General features: G+C 41.1%; 1 protein-coding gene and 1 long non-coding RNA gene across 6 annotated transcripts in view; one reads left to right on the forward strand and one right to left on the reverse strand.

Annotated features, from left to right (window-relative positions):
- Positions 1 to 11,452, reverse strand: part of FRMPD4 (FERM and PDZ domain containing 4) — a 305,734-nt gene extending 294,282 nt beyond the window's left edge. For 2 of the 5 annotated variants that reach the window (XM_065073288.1, XM_021279827.2), the window contains exon 1: positions 9,440 to 9,556. Coding sequence is in view for 2 of the 5 variants with exons in the window: in XM_065073249.1 (XP_064929321.1) it covers positions 11,041 to 11,081 (41 nt within the window). In the remaining 3 variants the exon portion in view is untranslated. Of the gene's footprint in view, positions 1 to 9,439; positions 9,557 to 11,040 lie in introns of those variants that run through there. The other 3 variants (XM_065073249.1, XM_065073278.1, XM_065073295.1) reach the window with 3 other exon arrangements.
- A 587-nt stretch (positions 11,453 to 12,039) lies between these two features.
- LOC110354898 (uncharacterized) lies at positions 12,040 to 15,814 on the forward strand. The gene is made up of 2 exons (XR_002407096.2): positions 12,040 to 12,323; positions 13,697 to 15,814. It is a non-coding gene; the product is annotated as an uncharacterized LOC110354898 (long non-coding RNA).
- The last annotated feature ends 989 nt before the right edge of the window (positions 15,815 to 16,803 follow it).

Here is a 16,803-nt window from a genome sequence, read left to right on the forward strand (position 1 = left end):
ATCCACCCAAACAAACAAACACACACCAAAACCAACATCACATTAAACAATGTCTCATTTGTCCTGGACAGTTCATCTTCTACAAGCAATACAGGAAAAATTAATCCCTTCAACATCAACCACCACTCCCCGCTCCTGCCTAATAAGGTAAAGATATGAGGAAGAAAATCTGCTTTTTAAAACACTTCACACTAATAAGAAACCAGTTTCTTTAGCCTGCGTGGCACAAGAGCATGGTTGGAATACCTTAGTACATCAGGATGTGCACGATACAAAAAGCTGTATTTAGCACTCAGAACTAGCACTTGGTTTTGGAGGTGCCCAGGCAAAGCTGAGTCACTCAAAGGCAGCAGAACAGGCTCCAGAGGCAGAAGACCATAGTATCATAGAATAGGTTGGAAGGGACCTTCAAAGGGCATCTAGTCCAACCCCCCTGCAATAAGCAGGGACATCTTCAACTAGATCAGGTTGCTCAGAGCCCTGTCCAGCCTGGCCTGGAATGTCTCCAGGGATGGGGCATCTACTCCCTCTCTGGGCAACCTGGGACAGTGTGTCACCACCATCGTTGTAAAAAAAAAAAAAAAAAAAAAAAAAAAAAATGTCTTCCTCATGTCTAGTCTGAATCTCCCCTCCTTTAATTGAAAACTATTGCCCTTCATCCTATAGTAACAGGCCCTGCTAAAAAGTCTGTCCCCATTTTTCTTATAAGCCCCTTTTAAGTACTGAAAGGCTGCAATAAGATCTCCCTGGAGACTTCTCTTCTCCAGGCTGAACAATCCCACTCTCTCAGCCTGTCCTCGTATAGGAAAAGATGGAGGGAGGAAGCCAGAGATGACAAAATGACCTGAGGAATTTCAGAGGGGCTGAGGCATCTTCTCCCCACTCCAACTCATCTTTTCTGGGACACACTCCTCTCCCCAGATGCACACAGGTGTGGGTTTCTGATACAGCCTCCCTAAATCTCAGTTCCCAGATGCAACTGAATGGAGGTCTCTGTCTCCACAGTCTCCCACAGTAGCTCCCAGCACCAGCTGTGGTGCAAGGTAATAGAACTGATCGGATGCTAAAAGCCCCACTTCCCTTCCTCCCCTTCCACCTTGTGTCCTGAGACAACATGCTCCAATCACTTCTGCCAGGCCAGTTTAGATATCTATATTACCAGAAAATAAATATACCAAAATCAGTTTTCTAGTGGTTTTAGTCTCTGAAGTAGCTCATCAAGGTTGAAGAGGTACAGAAAGGGCTGCAGGGAACAAAAAGGGGGGAAAAATGCAGAAGAAAGCAAAAATCAGACCCCAGAGTCTAATGAGGCCTCCTGCCATCAGCAGTTACATCAGGTTGACCATATTTACATAAGCGTCCCCTTCTCAAGGTACTTCACAGTGCCAGGGCCTACTCTTAATTCTTTCCCATGCCAATGAAATTAAAAAAGTTTCCTGGTTTTGGGGATATTTTTAAGCCACAATAAAACACAATCACATTCCCCAGCTACTATAGATTTTGCAGTCAAGTTATCTGCATCTGAGGGTGGAATAAAAATCATAGGGCTCACCAGCCATCAAGTTCAGCAGATGAGCTGCACCCTGAGAAAACCCATCATCCTGATTACAGCTCTTCAGCAGCAGATAACAAGGTGGTCCCTGTCTCCCTGTGTATTTCGTGTGTTGAGCTAGTTCAAGTTCAGCCACGAGAAAACCCTTTGAGAAAGAGAGTTCCAATAAGAAACTCAAGACCCACCCAACACAGAAAAAAAAATCCACAGAAACAGTTGCTTTTTCTGTTGTAATGCTGGAGTGAATTCTTTCTTTTTTTAAACAGCAGTCAATCACACAGATTACAGCACATCTCACCAATTAATTCAACCAGCCTTGTAAAGCAAATAAACTCCTACCCAGGCAACAATGCAAGTTCATCTTCACATAAAGATCAGCTAGTCTTGAACAATTACTTCAATTCCCTCACAGCAAATAAGTCCTCCTTCAAGACATCATTCATTAACTTTCTTTCTCCAATTTCTTCTCTCTCCCTACCTCTGCCACTCCTCCCCTGCTACATGCTGTAGCCCCTATTCACCCTGCCCTCAAAGCAGAACAGTCCAGCACAGATCATCACGTGCAGTTCTTCTCTGTCCATCTTCACTGTACGTCTTGGCAGAAGAGGGTACGCCCCTTGTGAATATAACAGGTAACATACAACACATAATGCAAAATAAAAATCTAGGCAGGCAGCCAACATCATGAGAAAAGTTTATCTCTCTCTAGAAAAAAAAAATATTCAAAAAATAAAAAAGTAACACTTTGGTTAACATCATCTGAGGTTTTCAACAAGCAAAATTAAATATCAAGAAAGGCAGATGCCTTTAAATTACAATTTCATATGATCCATAACCGAATGTCAGTAAAAAAAAAAAAAATAAAAAGGCATGTGAATTTTGATCCTATCTACCTGAATATGTAAACTACATTTTGACTTGATTAGTCACACTGCACAGTCAAAACTGACATTTTCCTTTTCTGTGCTAAAGTTGTACAACCTGTTATGCATTATAGTGCTAAACAAACAGCCCACTTCTTTCTAGAGCAGACAAGGCCTTAAAGGTAGTGCTGGAGTAACATTTTATTTTTTGTGTGATAAAGGCCTAACATCACAAGCCAAGAAAAACTGGAACATTAGCACCATTTGGGTGGACTCCTCTGCGCAACTGCAAGCTCCACTCTCTTATGGATCTTACGGATGTTTCAAGAAAATCAGGCTTGTGATAATCTCACTTAGAGCAAGCAAGTGTCCATGCTCTTGTTCATTCAGGTAAATAGTAATCTTCTTAGATTTCTACTATTTCCAGATTTCTTCTCCAGTTCTTTATGGTTCTATTTCAGGCAAACACAGCACACAAGCAAAACACAGTTCAGACTTTTAACACATACCCAGTTGTTCTACAGGGCTAGTGCAACTGTTAGTACTTCTTGTAGCATTTACTGCCACAGAATATAGGCATTTTGCTCACTAAACATATGAGTACTGCCAAATCCAGAGTAATATAATCGCAAATTCAAGATTAAAAATAAACAGTGAAACTGCAAAATCTATCAGCAAGGTAAGCAAATCCTTACAGGCTGCATAATGCTGGAAAAGTATTTTATATAAACGTGCAAGCACTTATATGAAAGACTGACAGTTCACCTGAACAATAAAAACTAAATACTATAAAAACCTTTGGAAAAATCTTCATCCTAAACTGGGTACAATCAGTATCTCTACAAACTCCCATAGCTAGAACTGATACCCAGCAATTCCCCTCCTTAAGTTTATAATAATTAAAATGAAAAAACTTGCATTCAGTACTCACTGATAATGTATCCTATAATAGTAGAATTCTTTGAAAAAGCAAGTGTTTCATCTAAAGCTTTTAACTGTTAAAACAGTTGTGAAAATAACCAAGTCAATCAGAAATTGTTTTTCTTACCATCAAAGGGAGTTATTTTTGTCCAAGCAATACATCTCACAAGGGAGTTTGCTTAAAAGATACTAATCAGCTTTTTCTCACGTCCTTCTATTTTAAGTCACCAGTGAAAATTATTTACGAGGATGCAGCCTTGCATTACCCACCACCATGCTCATTCTACCTCCTCAGAGTTTTCTTACTCATGCGAAGCATTTTTTCTTTAAGTTCTTCTTTGTTGGTTATTAAAAGTAATGAAAATAAATTTCTGGTTTTATAGACAATAATCAACCTATTAAAGGGAATTTCTATAGACTCCACACTAAAGGAATACTGGTAGAGATTTCTACAACATCAGGTCCTGATTAAGGTCATCAAGGCTTTTGAGTCCTGAAGTGCTTCACATTTCTAACCCCAGTGTTCTTTCACATGTTTAGATTTTAAACAGTGTTGATTTCACTAGCATTCGAACATGCAATTAATTACTGAAATTTAGACTACTGGCACTGTTATTTCCTTAATTTCCAGTCAATGGAATAATTATCATAAACAGAGTTTAACAGATTCTTTTTAAAAGTCTTTGAAAATACCTTCAATAAACATAAAAGCTTTTGAATTTACAAATTTCTTCAAGGTACTTCAGAAAACTAATCAAAATTAGTCACGATTATAAAAAGCAGCTTTAAGTACAATTTGGTATTATCAGAAGTCCCTTCCTATTCAAGGCATGTCCCTACAATATTTAAACACTGATATCTTATCATCGCCAAGTTTCCATCCTGTGGTAGATCCTAATACATTATTTGCGAACAGTCATGAAAATGAGTAATTCATGTACCCGGATAGTATTGTCTGGTTTAACAGAGTTACTTGTGCATGACACAGTGTGTAGGATTGGAAATTAAAATTACTTTTCTTTTCTTTTTTTTTTTTTGCATTATTTGTCTTCAACAGTTACAGATCCTTCCCAGGTAATTATTCATTTTATAGGATACTGTAGTTCCTACATGATTTTAGTCAATTCTTCATCACATAAGTCAGATACTAAGTTGTGATGCACTGATATAACTACTTGAAAATGCTGTTAAGAGCAGTAAAACACCCCTTCCCTGCCACATTACCAGCAGAGCTGAGAGCATGTATTATCCACTCATTATTCCAGGTCACAGTTTGCATTTTCTGTTAACAGCTTGGTGCACTTCCATAATGACCTAGAATGTTGTAAAATATTGAAACATACCCTCATTTGGTATTACTCTTACAGTTAAGGATTTTTTTCCAAGTTAACTAAAATTTCCCACATGAATCTGTCAGACTGAAAAGATATGCAGGCTTCTCAAAAACAAACAAACAAACAAAACAAACCACCACCACACACTAAACTGTAAAACACCTCACACTCTTCCTGATATCACCAAATGTAGAGGAAAGATAAGAAAACCCAACTTTTTCCATCTATCTTCTCAAACTATATGAGAATACTAACAGATTGACTTAAACAGGCACACAGCAGAAAATTGGTGCCAGTTGCAATTATAAAAGAAGCTATCCTAAGATTCTTGTTCAACCATGTCACTAAGGATTTGATGCCATAGATTGAAGTTCTCCAAAAAAAGAAAAAAAAAAAAAAAAAAAAAACAGAAAAGCAAAAGAAAGTTCAGTCTTCCTAGAAATGAAAATATTATGTTGAACCTGCACATGCTTTGGTTGTTCTTACATCAGAGTATCCATTCTCAAAGTTCTCATTCCATCTTCTTCAGTAATCGGTAGAAGAGGGGGAAATAAAAGCATTACTTATGGAGTTTCTTTTCCATTTTTTTGCTTTCTCAAAAATTTCCAAAGACAAGTTTACTTCTGGTTACATCTTTTAAGCACTGTATCACCAGGCAAACAGTATTTAGGGAACATACATATTTAGCAGAGCTGCATCATCATTCACTGGCCACTTGACAAGTTTACAGCAGTTTGTAACATAAGGAGTGGTTTTAATGAATCTCTAAACTACTGAAGCCGTTATGACATTCAACATTATTAACATCGTAGACATTAAAGCAAGTATCTTTATCACGTGTGTCAGCTAACAAAACAGACAAATAATAAAATATAAGGAAAAACTCATAATGTGAATAGACAAATATTTCACTAAATGTAATGCAGTCCTCTCAAGAAAAAAAGGTGAAATTAATTCATGGTTATTCGAATTATCATCCAGCATGATAAAAACCTTTTCAGAATTAAATAACCTCCTTTGAGCATAAAAAGCATAATCATAGGCTTTCTTACTGACACAGTCTTTTGTAAATAGTGAAAGTAACTTACAGGCTATGATATTGTCATTTCAAAGAGCACACATAAAAATTGTTCCAAAAATTGTATGTAAAATAGCATCAGTAACTTAAGCATACTTTTCATTGTCTCCCCTTTGAGGTGACTTTTTAAACATCATAGCAAAATAAAAACATGACAAAGAAAATCGCTGGCAAAGAAAGATGCTATTCTGATAAACTAAAGATAGATAAGCGTCCCAAAATCTTCCCAAATTCCTCAACAGACAGATAGATAGATCAAACAATAGACCGACTAATCTCAGAACTTGAAGCTGGAAAATATACACCTGCTTGGCCACATAAAAATAACTAAACCATGAAGCCAAGCAACCTCACTCTCTGTAAAAAACAAGAGTCTAGTATTCAGAATCTACAAACACAGTTTCTGGTTTGTTAGATTTTAAGACAGATTTAGGAGAGGACCTTTCACACAATTTTGGCAGGACATCTAAAGACAGTATCCAGAGAGAACAGGACCAAGCACAGGGCTACAGAGGCTGAAAAACAAAACACCAAATGTAAGACACTTAGTTTGGGGGTCTGTTCAGACTTGCTTCGCTTTTATAAGCAGTAAGAACCCAAAATCCCAAACGTTTATGGATGTACCAAGTCACTCTATCTGACTGGAGACGCCCAACTATGGAAAGATAAGCACAAAAATTAGATTGTGAGATTTATCCACCTCAATGAAAAATGACTTTGCAAGAGGCTCCTCAGTGAGAAACCCAGCCTCGCATTTAGCATAATCACAGGAAAAAAGCTTGCAGGGTTACAGGATTGTTTTGGTTTTGTTTTAAAGCTAATTCCAAGGAGTACAGCAGCGATCTGGCTATTCACATCCAGCTTTTAATGGAATAAATTTAAACTCAACAATAATGGAATGCAATGCAAAACTTGGGCAGAGAAGTAAAGATCCAGGTATGATCAATTTACCTACCACATACCACAAATTAGCATCACCGTTAAGGGCGGGTCTGAGTCTTGCTGGTATCCTCCCGTTCCTTATACAGGGTTAACTCTCCAATCATTATACTTCTAACAGCCACAATGAAACAGTGCGGATGTCCCCTTTCTTACCCCATACCGCGGCCCTGTTTTTGAGAGGTTTCCTTTCTGGCATCAAAGGGCTCACATTAGCTCAGAACTTCTCCCACAAAAGGTACCTGTGTGAGAGACCTCCAACCCACCCTTACTAGTGTTGTGACAGCTTACAGACTGATGGCCACTCACATGGACAATCATGTTACTTTCTATCTAGTTATTTAGCAGAGCTGCAAACAGTAGCAGGGAGACAAGAACTATGCATCCCAACTCTGGACGGTCACTATCCAGACAACCATCTTTCCATGTGAAAGTTTTATATCCTGCTATGAAAGCTCTGAAGTAGAACTGACCTCTACAGACATCACATAAAGAGTCACTCCCCAACATCAGACACTTTAACATGCAGCTGGACAAGGTGCTGGGCCACCTTGTCTAGACCATGTTTTTGCCAAGAACGGTTGGAGCAGATGATCCTTGTGGTCCCTTCCAACCTGATATTCTGTTATTCTATGATTCCAAATAAACAGATTTTCTAACTAACAATGTATGCTATGAATACAGCATTAAAGTCTCGCTAACCTCCATTCACTATTCTAACCTATTGTTTCATAGTTCAACTGTCCAGTACCAACTAGAAATTCAACACTGTGCCCCTTACTCAGATTTACCTAGATCTGAAAATGCTCCATTTCTTGTTCGGCACAGCAGCACCATCATTCCTACACTCAAGAATCATCACTTCATACCTTGTGCTCCCTCTATTCTTTCCCCAAGCAGCTACTAAAAGCAATTAAAATACCAGGCAAGACAGGCCTCTGATCCAACCTAATCCAGCAATTTTTATGTGCATCTTATCTACCCCACTAATCCTCCCTCCCAAATTACAGACACTACTATAGCATCCACGGTCACGCAGCCCACTCTAGAAACATTCACCTGCCTTGTACAGCTCCATATCAGAGTACTGATCTGTTAAACTAGCCTTGTCAGTCATTCTCTACACTTGGAAATTCATTACAAGAAAAGGAGTTTATTTCTTGTTCTCCAGAGAATGACGCCACAAGACTCATAGCAAAACAATTATTCCAGACCATTACTAGACTGGCGAATTTCCAAAAGGGGGAATGAGAGAGAGGCTGTGTCAGTGAAAGTGACATAGTGAAAGTATTTCTACACCATATTTTTGTTTTCAAGGTATGATGAGTATCTCCAATCCTTAGAAATCAACAGAAACTTCACCATGAAGCATCTATATTTGACACATAGTACACAACATGATACACCTGCAAAGGCAATGAAGGAAGATTACCAGAGATCACATCTGTCATAAAACCAGTTTGGTGTTCTCTTCCCTTTCTGCACACATTCCTTTTCCAGATTATGCCCATATTCTCCACTCACCCAGCAATTGCAGACAACTGTTGAAGCAGCTGCAGAAGTGAGTTTCTAAAAGGCTCTACACACAGATGCCACATTAAAAAAAAACCTGCATAGATAATTAAATCATAATGTTTTATGCATGCTATGTAAAATTTTATATCTAGTAGCCACCTTCTAAGAGCTTATATCCCATCTTAAGCTCATTATAAATAAAAGCTCTTATACATTAATTGATCAAGGCAAAAGTTACATTCTCACTACATCTATTAAAATTATACCATGACTTTAAGAAGTATCCCTCCCAGTAGCTATGCATAACAGAGCTTATCTGTGCCACTGACTGCAGAATCAAGGCTGCAGACTACAACTGCAATAGCTGACTTGCAACCTAAAATGAGAAGATCTGGATGCACAAAAAAATAATGTAAAAAAAAGGCTGCAAGTCATAAAAAACTTCAGTACCAGCCAAGTTCAAAACAACTTTCTGCAGATAATCTGCTTGCAAGATCTCATTCTCAGTTAAATACTGTTTACTATCTTACTAGTTTCTTTCAGAAAGGCCTTCCTTCTAACAGCAAAGAAAGAACCGGCATTTTCAGGCAAACTAGTTTTTCAACCCAAACACATAGAGGGATTAAAAATGGGGTTTACACTGGAACCTGTCTGCTCCATGAAGCTCTCACAAAATTGGAACAGATACCTAGCTGCTTCCTAGGAAAGAGCAAGTAAAGTCCTGTGTAAACTATTAGGTCATTTAACAACCAGAAAATTAGAAACTAAAATAGTAGCTGCATACAGAAAAGGTTTACTGCAATATACAAGACAAACTCAGTCCTTAAGTATTTCATATCCTTGAACCAAGCAAAGCTGGATACAACCTTTGATACTCAGGATTTCATTTCAGAAGAAACTTTCAGGTTCTTCTGGAGAAATGCTAAGATCTGCCCTTACTTAAACACAAATCTCAGCACCGGCAACAGCTGAGTCTTCAAGTATGCAGAAAGCTACAGATTTTATACAGAACAAAAACTGAACCCTACAATCTGTATAAAAACTGCCATGTACCTGATTTAAAAACATTTCCAAGCAGCATATCCCTTTCTCTCCCTTTGGTTCTAGCTCAAATATGACAAATATGAAACTTGAAGATCTGGAAGCTTTACTAAAACACTATTTCCAAACAAACAGAAGAGGTCAAGCAATCCAATTACCTGGAAATAAAGATCACTCTACCTGACCCGCTCCTTACCTACACGAGCACGTTTTCTTTCTCCTCAAAGTTTCCACTGTAGCTACTGCTGCTGCAGCTCTAGCGGTATCAGCCAGGAACACGACCAAGGAAAGCAGAGCGGGCTGCTAGTGTCGTAGCCATCACATCGTGTAAAATTGCTGTGAGCAGGATGAGACAATGATGTGCTTGAATGATAGCAGCTGTTCTGTGCTGGCATCGCCACAAGCAGAGCTGTAATCACAGCCAGGTGCAATGGTGGGAATTTGGGGGGATGAAGGCTACGCCTGCACCTGTGGCACTCTAACTTCCAGCCACGCAATATTTGTTTTTAAAGACCATCTGTCATTTTGACAAGCTCCCTACATGAGCGTCACTGGAGCAAGCTACCTTTTGTATTTCCTTACCAAAGCCTTTCTGCCTTTTGTACAACATCCAATTTCAGCCTCATATGTGCTTCATGAACAGAAAAGGATACGGTAACTATGGTGTAGGAACCACTGAATCATAAGAATTCGAAACACTCCTAGTTTCTGCGATCAAAGCTAAATCCTTTAGGAAGATTACCTGCACCAGAACCCTGAAAAATCCTGCAACTCAAGTACTTTTATACTGCATCTTTGAGATAAAGTGTGTTTTCCCCTGCTACTGAGAAGGGCTACCTCCAGTTACATTTAACTACAGCGAGCACATTTTAACATGGGCTGTTGTGCTTCTTGATCCATCTTTGCAGCTTTGGGCCTGGCAACCAGCTGCGAACGCAACAGTCTACAGATAGAGACCACAACTCGAAGGCCATTAAAAGGAACATTTAATCAGAAAGCAAATAAAAACAGAAAAACAACCCTAATCAAGCATCTACTTAAACAACTAGAAGTACATGCCCTATAAGGAAGGGATATGAGACGCCAAATCCACTCGCGCCCCAGCACCCATAGTGTGAAACGGCAGAGGGGCAGCCCTCCGATTGTGGCGATGATTTCACCACTTCTCTAAAAATATCGCTCCTGGAGGGCCCGGCGTGTGTCGGAAGCGGCACGTACCGCGGGCGCGGAGGGGCAGGGCGAGCCCCTTCCCGGCGGCGCGGCCAGGCCAGGTGTTGTCCCGCTCCCTCAGAAGTTCGCCCCCTCTCCCCGGCAGCTGACCGCTTACCCGCACCGCACCCGCGGAGGCGGCACGACCACCCCCTCCCCGCCCTGGTCCCGGCTCCCGTCGCTGCTTTTGCATTTTCGGAACAGTTCTGGTCACCCCATTCACGGCAGCGTTTTCAGGCGGGCACCGCTGTCGCCCAACCCTGGCCGTACGGCGGCGAGGAGTGCCCGCCGCGAGACGCCTTCGTGGTCCCTTAGGAAGGGAGAGGGCGACCACCCATCCCGCGCAGAGGCACCGGCGCGGCCCCGGCAGGTGCCAGGGGACAGCGAGCGCCCAGCGCCCCACCCCGACCCCGAGACCTTCGCGCCCCTGCGAGGGAAGTTGAGCGCGGCGGCGCCCCCCACGCCGGGCAGACCCTTCCCACGCCGGGCAGACCCCCCCCGCCACGCCTTCCCGCCCCGCCGGGCAGGGGCAGAGCCCGCAGCCGCGGGACGCCCGCAGTTTGCGGAGCAGCAGCAGCAAACACCTACCCGGAGAGCTTCCCAATCTTCACAAAGCTAAACACATCCATCCATGCAGCCGGCTAGCTCTGCCCGTCGCACGCACTCACTCCAGCAGCAGCAGCGGCGGCAGCAGCAGCTCCATATCGGGAGAAGGTTGCGTCCAGCGGCAGCAACAGCCCTTGCAAAGGCAGGAGTCGGCGGAGGCTGCTACCCCCCTCCGGCAGGGAGCTGGGCGTGCAGCATCTCGCCGGAGCCGCGTTCATCGGCGCGCAGCCCTCCCCCTCCGTTCCCCCCGCCCCGCTCGCTGCCTGCCTTGCCCCCTCCCTGGGGTAACTCGAGGCACGGGGAGGGTGCCGGGGGCTGCCTGGCCGGAGGGCTGCCCTGAAACCCGGAAAGCTGAAGGGGAGGCGGCAGGTAGCGCTCTGCTGCCTCTTCGCAGTATCCCCAGGGAAGGAAGGCGGGCGGGGGCGCTAAGGAAGGTGGATGGTGCAGCAAGGGGGAGATTTTCCTCTCACTGGCGATATTTCCCCCTGCTGCGGGGGAGCGGAGGGCTCTAGCGGCGGCGGCCCGGGCGAGCGCCGCCCGCTGGCTCCAGCCCGAGGCGGCACTGCGGCCGCTGAGAGCGCGCCGGGCGGAGGGGCCGGGCTGCCCGGGGCCGCGGGGACGGAGGCCGAGGGTCGGGGCTGGAAGGGGTGCCTGCCTTCGGCACGCCTGAGGGAGAGGGGAAGGGCAACCCTGGTGAGTGGGAGGCGGCTGCCCCCCAACCCCCCAGTCGGGGAGCAGCACCCTGAGCCTGGTGAGGAGACCATAGCTCAGATGCTTCCTCCAAAAGCAAAAACGAGGGGGAGCAGAGAGCCCCCTTCCCCCACAGCCATCTCCCCTTTGCCATCACACTGTGCCATGCTTCCCTCCAGGGTGGGGAAGGGCCTCTTGGCCTTCAGCCCTCACACTGGGTGCTCATCAATGGTGGAGCCCTGACAAGCGGCAGGGCTCAGTTCTACTGCCGGGTCGGTGTCACCGTACTGTGACCTCCATGCCTCTGCCGTAAAAGAACTTCTAAAAGGAACTTGGAGGAATGCAGTCCTCTTGATTGTGACAGGAGCATGGCAACACTGGTTTGCAGCCACGTAATTAAAATCAAGCATTCTTCATATCACATCTTGTGGAAAAAAATGATACATCCAGACATACCAACACAAGAACAACAGAGACGTGCTGCCTTACACTTTTGCCCTGCATCAGGCTTCAAAGGAGACACTGGAGTTCAGCTATCCATAAGCTTCCAGTGAGCAAGCAGGACAGGCAAGCAGGTAAAATTCAAATTCATCTTCATGCAAGCTCTGCACTGCAATACAGTAACTCTCAGCATGGGAATGGATTTTGTCCACCTCAGTGTTTTTCTTTGTGTTTTTGTTCTCTGAATAGATTGATGTGTTCTTTACTTCGTGCATTTACAGAGTTTCAGTCTCTTCTACAGGCTTGCACCTGCACTCTCCCACCAACCAAGAGCTTCAGAAATGATGGTAGAGCCCAAAGTGGTAGACTCCAGCAGCCAGATGAAAACAATGGACTTTTTTAATAATAAAACTTGTATTGATAAGAGAACAAAAAGAACAGGCAGTACGAACACTGACTGTGAATTGGGTTTCAAACTATTATTTAAAACAACAACAACAAAGAATGATTGATCATCTATTTACACTGGGAGAACATTAAACCACCAGCTAAAAAATACTTGCTGGCTTACCACAGATGTGAATGGTTGGGGCTTATTCTGAAATGCCATATGAAGTATTTTATGCTAGTGCATCAAAATATTTATTTGGTTCTTACATGTAACTATATTTTTTATTGTTATACCACCTTTTTTAAAACTGCAGAACCTATGCCTGTCAGTCACGCTGCTCTATTGATTGGTAAAAGTTACAAAGATAACACAGTTTCAGCTGGTTAGAAACTGATTTATTTATAAAACTGTCATTATTTATTTATAGACTGAGGAGACAGGCCAAGATCCTACAAAGCTAACTGAAGCTGATGAAATGATATACCGTATATAAAATTAAGCACATATGTTCTGTATCAAACAAAGCACCTGTCTTGAGCACTTCGTGCTCCAAGGCCTGTCACATAAAGGTACCTTAAAGCATAGTGGTGGGAGCCAGAGAAGTGAAGAAGTTCTAAGGGGTCACTGGAATTTCTGTGATTTCAGAATCTTTCACTTGAAAGGCAAATGTGATCCGAGGATATATCGACTGAGGTATTTCCAGTAGAGATATATAGAAAAGCAGAAAGCATAAGATCTGATCAGAAATACCATACTCAGCTTATTCAGAATGTACATTTGAGAAAAATGAGAGCAGGTGCAGGAGGATGCTGAGAGCTTTAAAGGTAATGAAGAGTTGATCTTATGAGAGGAGACTGAAAGGGCTTTGCCTAGCAAAACAAAGACTAAGAGGTAAAAAACATTGTTGTTTATAAATACATCAGTATGGTAAACACAGGGTTTGTACCCAAAGTGATAGGGCTTTATGGAAAATCATTAAAATTCGAATTGAAGCTGAAATGATCTTCTCTTCCTTTGGCATTCCAAACAGATAGATGAAGTATTGCTATTTTTATAGCTACATTTATATTTTTGTTTTCCTAGGCAAAAGTTATTGCAACAATACATATTTTCCAGAATGGCTGTGGAGATACTGTTGAAATAGCTGACATCCTGGAGGTCCATTAATAGCAGTGCCACAGGAGTCCTACTCCCAGATGGGCAGACGTAAACAGAGAACCTGGATAACCTGAACATTTGCCTACCCGAAGAAGCAGGATGGTGGGTGTTGTTCTATTTCAGGATTAAATGTTGATACATGCAGTTTGGACTGGCTTTGGAGCCATCATCTATACACTGCAATCATATTTTGATTTTATATCTTCATTTGCAGAAACATCAGCTGGGCAATGTCATGACTGAACTCTTGCGCATACATTTATACCTTTTACTTACTACTACAGTGGGATTCTTTTCACAAACTACCAAAAGTCAGGGATCCAACCTCAGCCAGCCATACCCTACCTCTGTGGTAGACAGGCACCTATCCCTCCAAACCACCTTCTTCTAGAAAAAGTGGCATAAATTGCCTTTTGCAGGCGCTTTGTTTTCTCTGTCAACTCCAGGGAGAGGAAGCCTAGATGCCTACCTTTGACTAGAGAACTGTCTTCCAGCTATCTAAAGTCAGGTGAAATAAAACCTGTTTGAAGGTGACAAAGGTACATGTAAATGCTGAATGAGAACAGACAGGCGAAGACAGCAAAACAACATGTATTTAGTATCTCAGTAACAAGCAATAATTGAACATGAAGTTCCTAATCTTAAAGCAGGAATCTGACATCAGTTCCTGGCTGAATTCTTAACTGGCTTTTTTTTTTTTTTTTTTTAGAATAGCACAGTGAATATTGCTTTTTGAGGATTCTTTGTTCCCGTGTACTATTACCTTTTTATTACTTTTGCCCAAAGTAATCCAATTAGGACACTTAATACTAATGTTTTGTGTAATTGTAGATATCCTAGTGTAGACTGTGGGCCAGTAAAAGCCTTAATTTCATATAGTATGGCAGTTTCATATGCATTTATAGAGAAGGGAGTCTGTCTCATTTTACAGTGCTCCTTGTTCCGCAGGAAATGACAGGCATGTGTAATGTGCATAGGAATATTATGCCATCTTAACTTTAAAACCAATTAAGTCACTGTAAAGACTTAGTTTTTTGAATACTATAATTGGTTTGGTCTAGGGAAACTGTTATAAAGATGCAATGTAAATATCTTTATGAATGACATGAAGAAACATTTATTTTTATGTTCCTTGGTTTTAGGGTTTTTCATTTTTCCTTCTGAGACACTGAATACTTACCAGAAGAATATGCTTTGTGCTTTCCTGGGTACCACACAATGCAAACTTTTAGCCCTGCAGGTGGACCAATAATATCTCTTTTATTACTTACAAGATGAGTAGAATTTGATCCTAAATAATTTAAATGAAGTCAGGTAGAATCCTAAACCAAAGACATAATATGAAACCCCTGGAAATGGCTGAGGTCTGGTTTTCATTTTAATACTTCTGGAGGTCTCACAAGTTTTCCTCTCAGATAAATTAAAAATCAATCTCTATAGGGTTTTTTTAAGGCTAGTCAAGTGGGGTTTTTTTTGATGTTTTGCAGTCTTAAATACTTACAAGTGCTGTATCTCACCTTCAAGATGGTTTTAAATTCATCAAGTTGGAATCTTTTTCAGTCCTCTGAGATAACAGCTGAAGGTTCCACAGTTTTTCTGCAGTGCTTGATTATATTACTCATATCCAAATGGCAACAATGTTTAGAGGGATGTGACAATAAAATCCATTTAGTAATGTGGTGTTAATACTTAGCTGGTGACGCAAAGTTTCAAAGGAAGCTATTTTGTCATTGTGGTGTGGTACTTACTGAATGTTATTTCTGAAGATAGTTGCTTATGAATATGTCATATATTAAGTTCTGTAGTACACTGGGCTACTTGTATTTTAAACTTGTATTTCTTATTTCAGATTTGAAGCTTCAAAACATGCATTTTTTTGGAATCCCTTTCTTTATCCTGGTGCTTACTACCTGTATCCAAGTCCATATAAAAACATTGTAACCATTACATATTTTCTCTGTGTCCACATTTACAGCATTATCAAGAAATCCCTCTGCTTGAACCTGTACGCCCAGCTTCTACATGTCATTTTTGGCACCTTTATCAAATAAAGTTTTATCAGGCATATTTTTTATTGACCCATGCAGACTGTTTTCAGTTTTGCTGAATAATTTAGTGTGGTAGACACGACATGTCACATATAAATGCCAAATTAAATCAGAGAAAATGCAAAATTAAATCAGATATGGTCAAAACGTTAAATGGCAGATGAAATTTTCTTTCTTGCCAGTTAATAAACAAATATAACTAGATGCCTGAAGGATACTACATTGCATGGAACAAAATAAGCAAGGATATTACAAGCGGCACAACAATTCTGAAGTCAAACCTATACAAGCAGGTTGGTTAAAAAGACAGTTAACAAAAACTACTGGTTGTTAATATGAACTGAAAAGTCTTACAGCCTATTGAACCTGATATGAAAAACCATGTTGTAGTATGTTGCAATATGCAGATGAGATTAAGGGAAGGAACCTGACCTTAAGCAACGGAAACACAGTAGAATTTTCTGCTTCAATCAGTAAGACAGTACTAATACAGTAGTTATTTTAAAATAAACTTTTTTTTATAAAAGAGGATTCACTTTTCTCTAATGGATATGTATGAAATATTCAAAGCAGAATATGGAAAGAGCAGAGTTATCTGCAGTGGCTCTCTTACTAACAAAAGACCCAATTCAAGAAAATCTTTAAGACATGCTTATAAGATCAGCCTGATTCAAGGCATCACAGTCTAAACTATAACTTCAAACAACTGCAAAGTTGAGCATGTGTTTAAGTGTTGTTTGAATAAATCTGATTTCACAGATCATAAGAAAATATATGAAGATGAATCGGAAAAAATGTGAAATAACTGTGTACAAGTAAGTGTGTGGAAAATGTATTTACAGTAAAGGGAAAATTGAAGGAAAAGTAAAACCTCATCCACCCTTTCTCAAGGCAAATCTAAATTTTGCCATCAGTTTTTTTCATACTTATCCAAAAGAGCCTGCAAACTGAAAATTTGTTCCTAATTCTATAGAAAATTATCAAAGTATGCATTTTTAAATGAAAATATGTTTTTTT

Source organism: Columba livia, chromosome 1 (assembly GCF_036013475.1).
Source record: "Columba livia isolate bColLiv1 breed racing homer chromosome 1, bColLiv1.pat.W.v2, whole genome shotgun sequence".
Classification (NCBI taxonomy): domain Eukaryota; kingdom Metazoa; phylum Chordata; class Aves; order Columbiformes; family Columbidae; genus Columba; species Columba livia.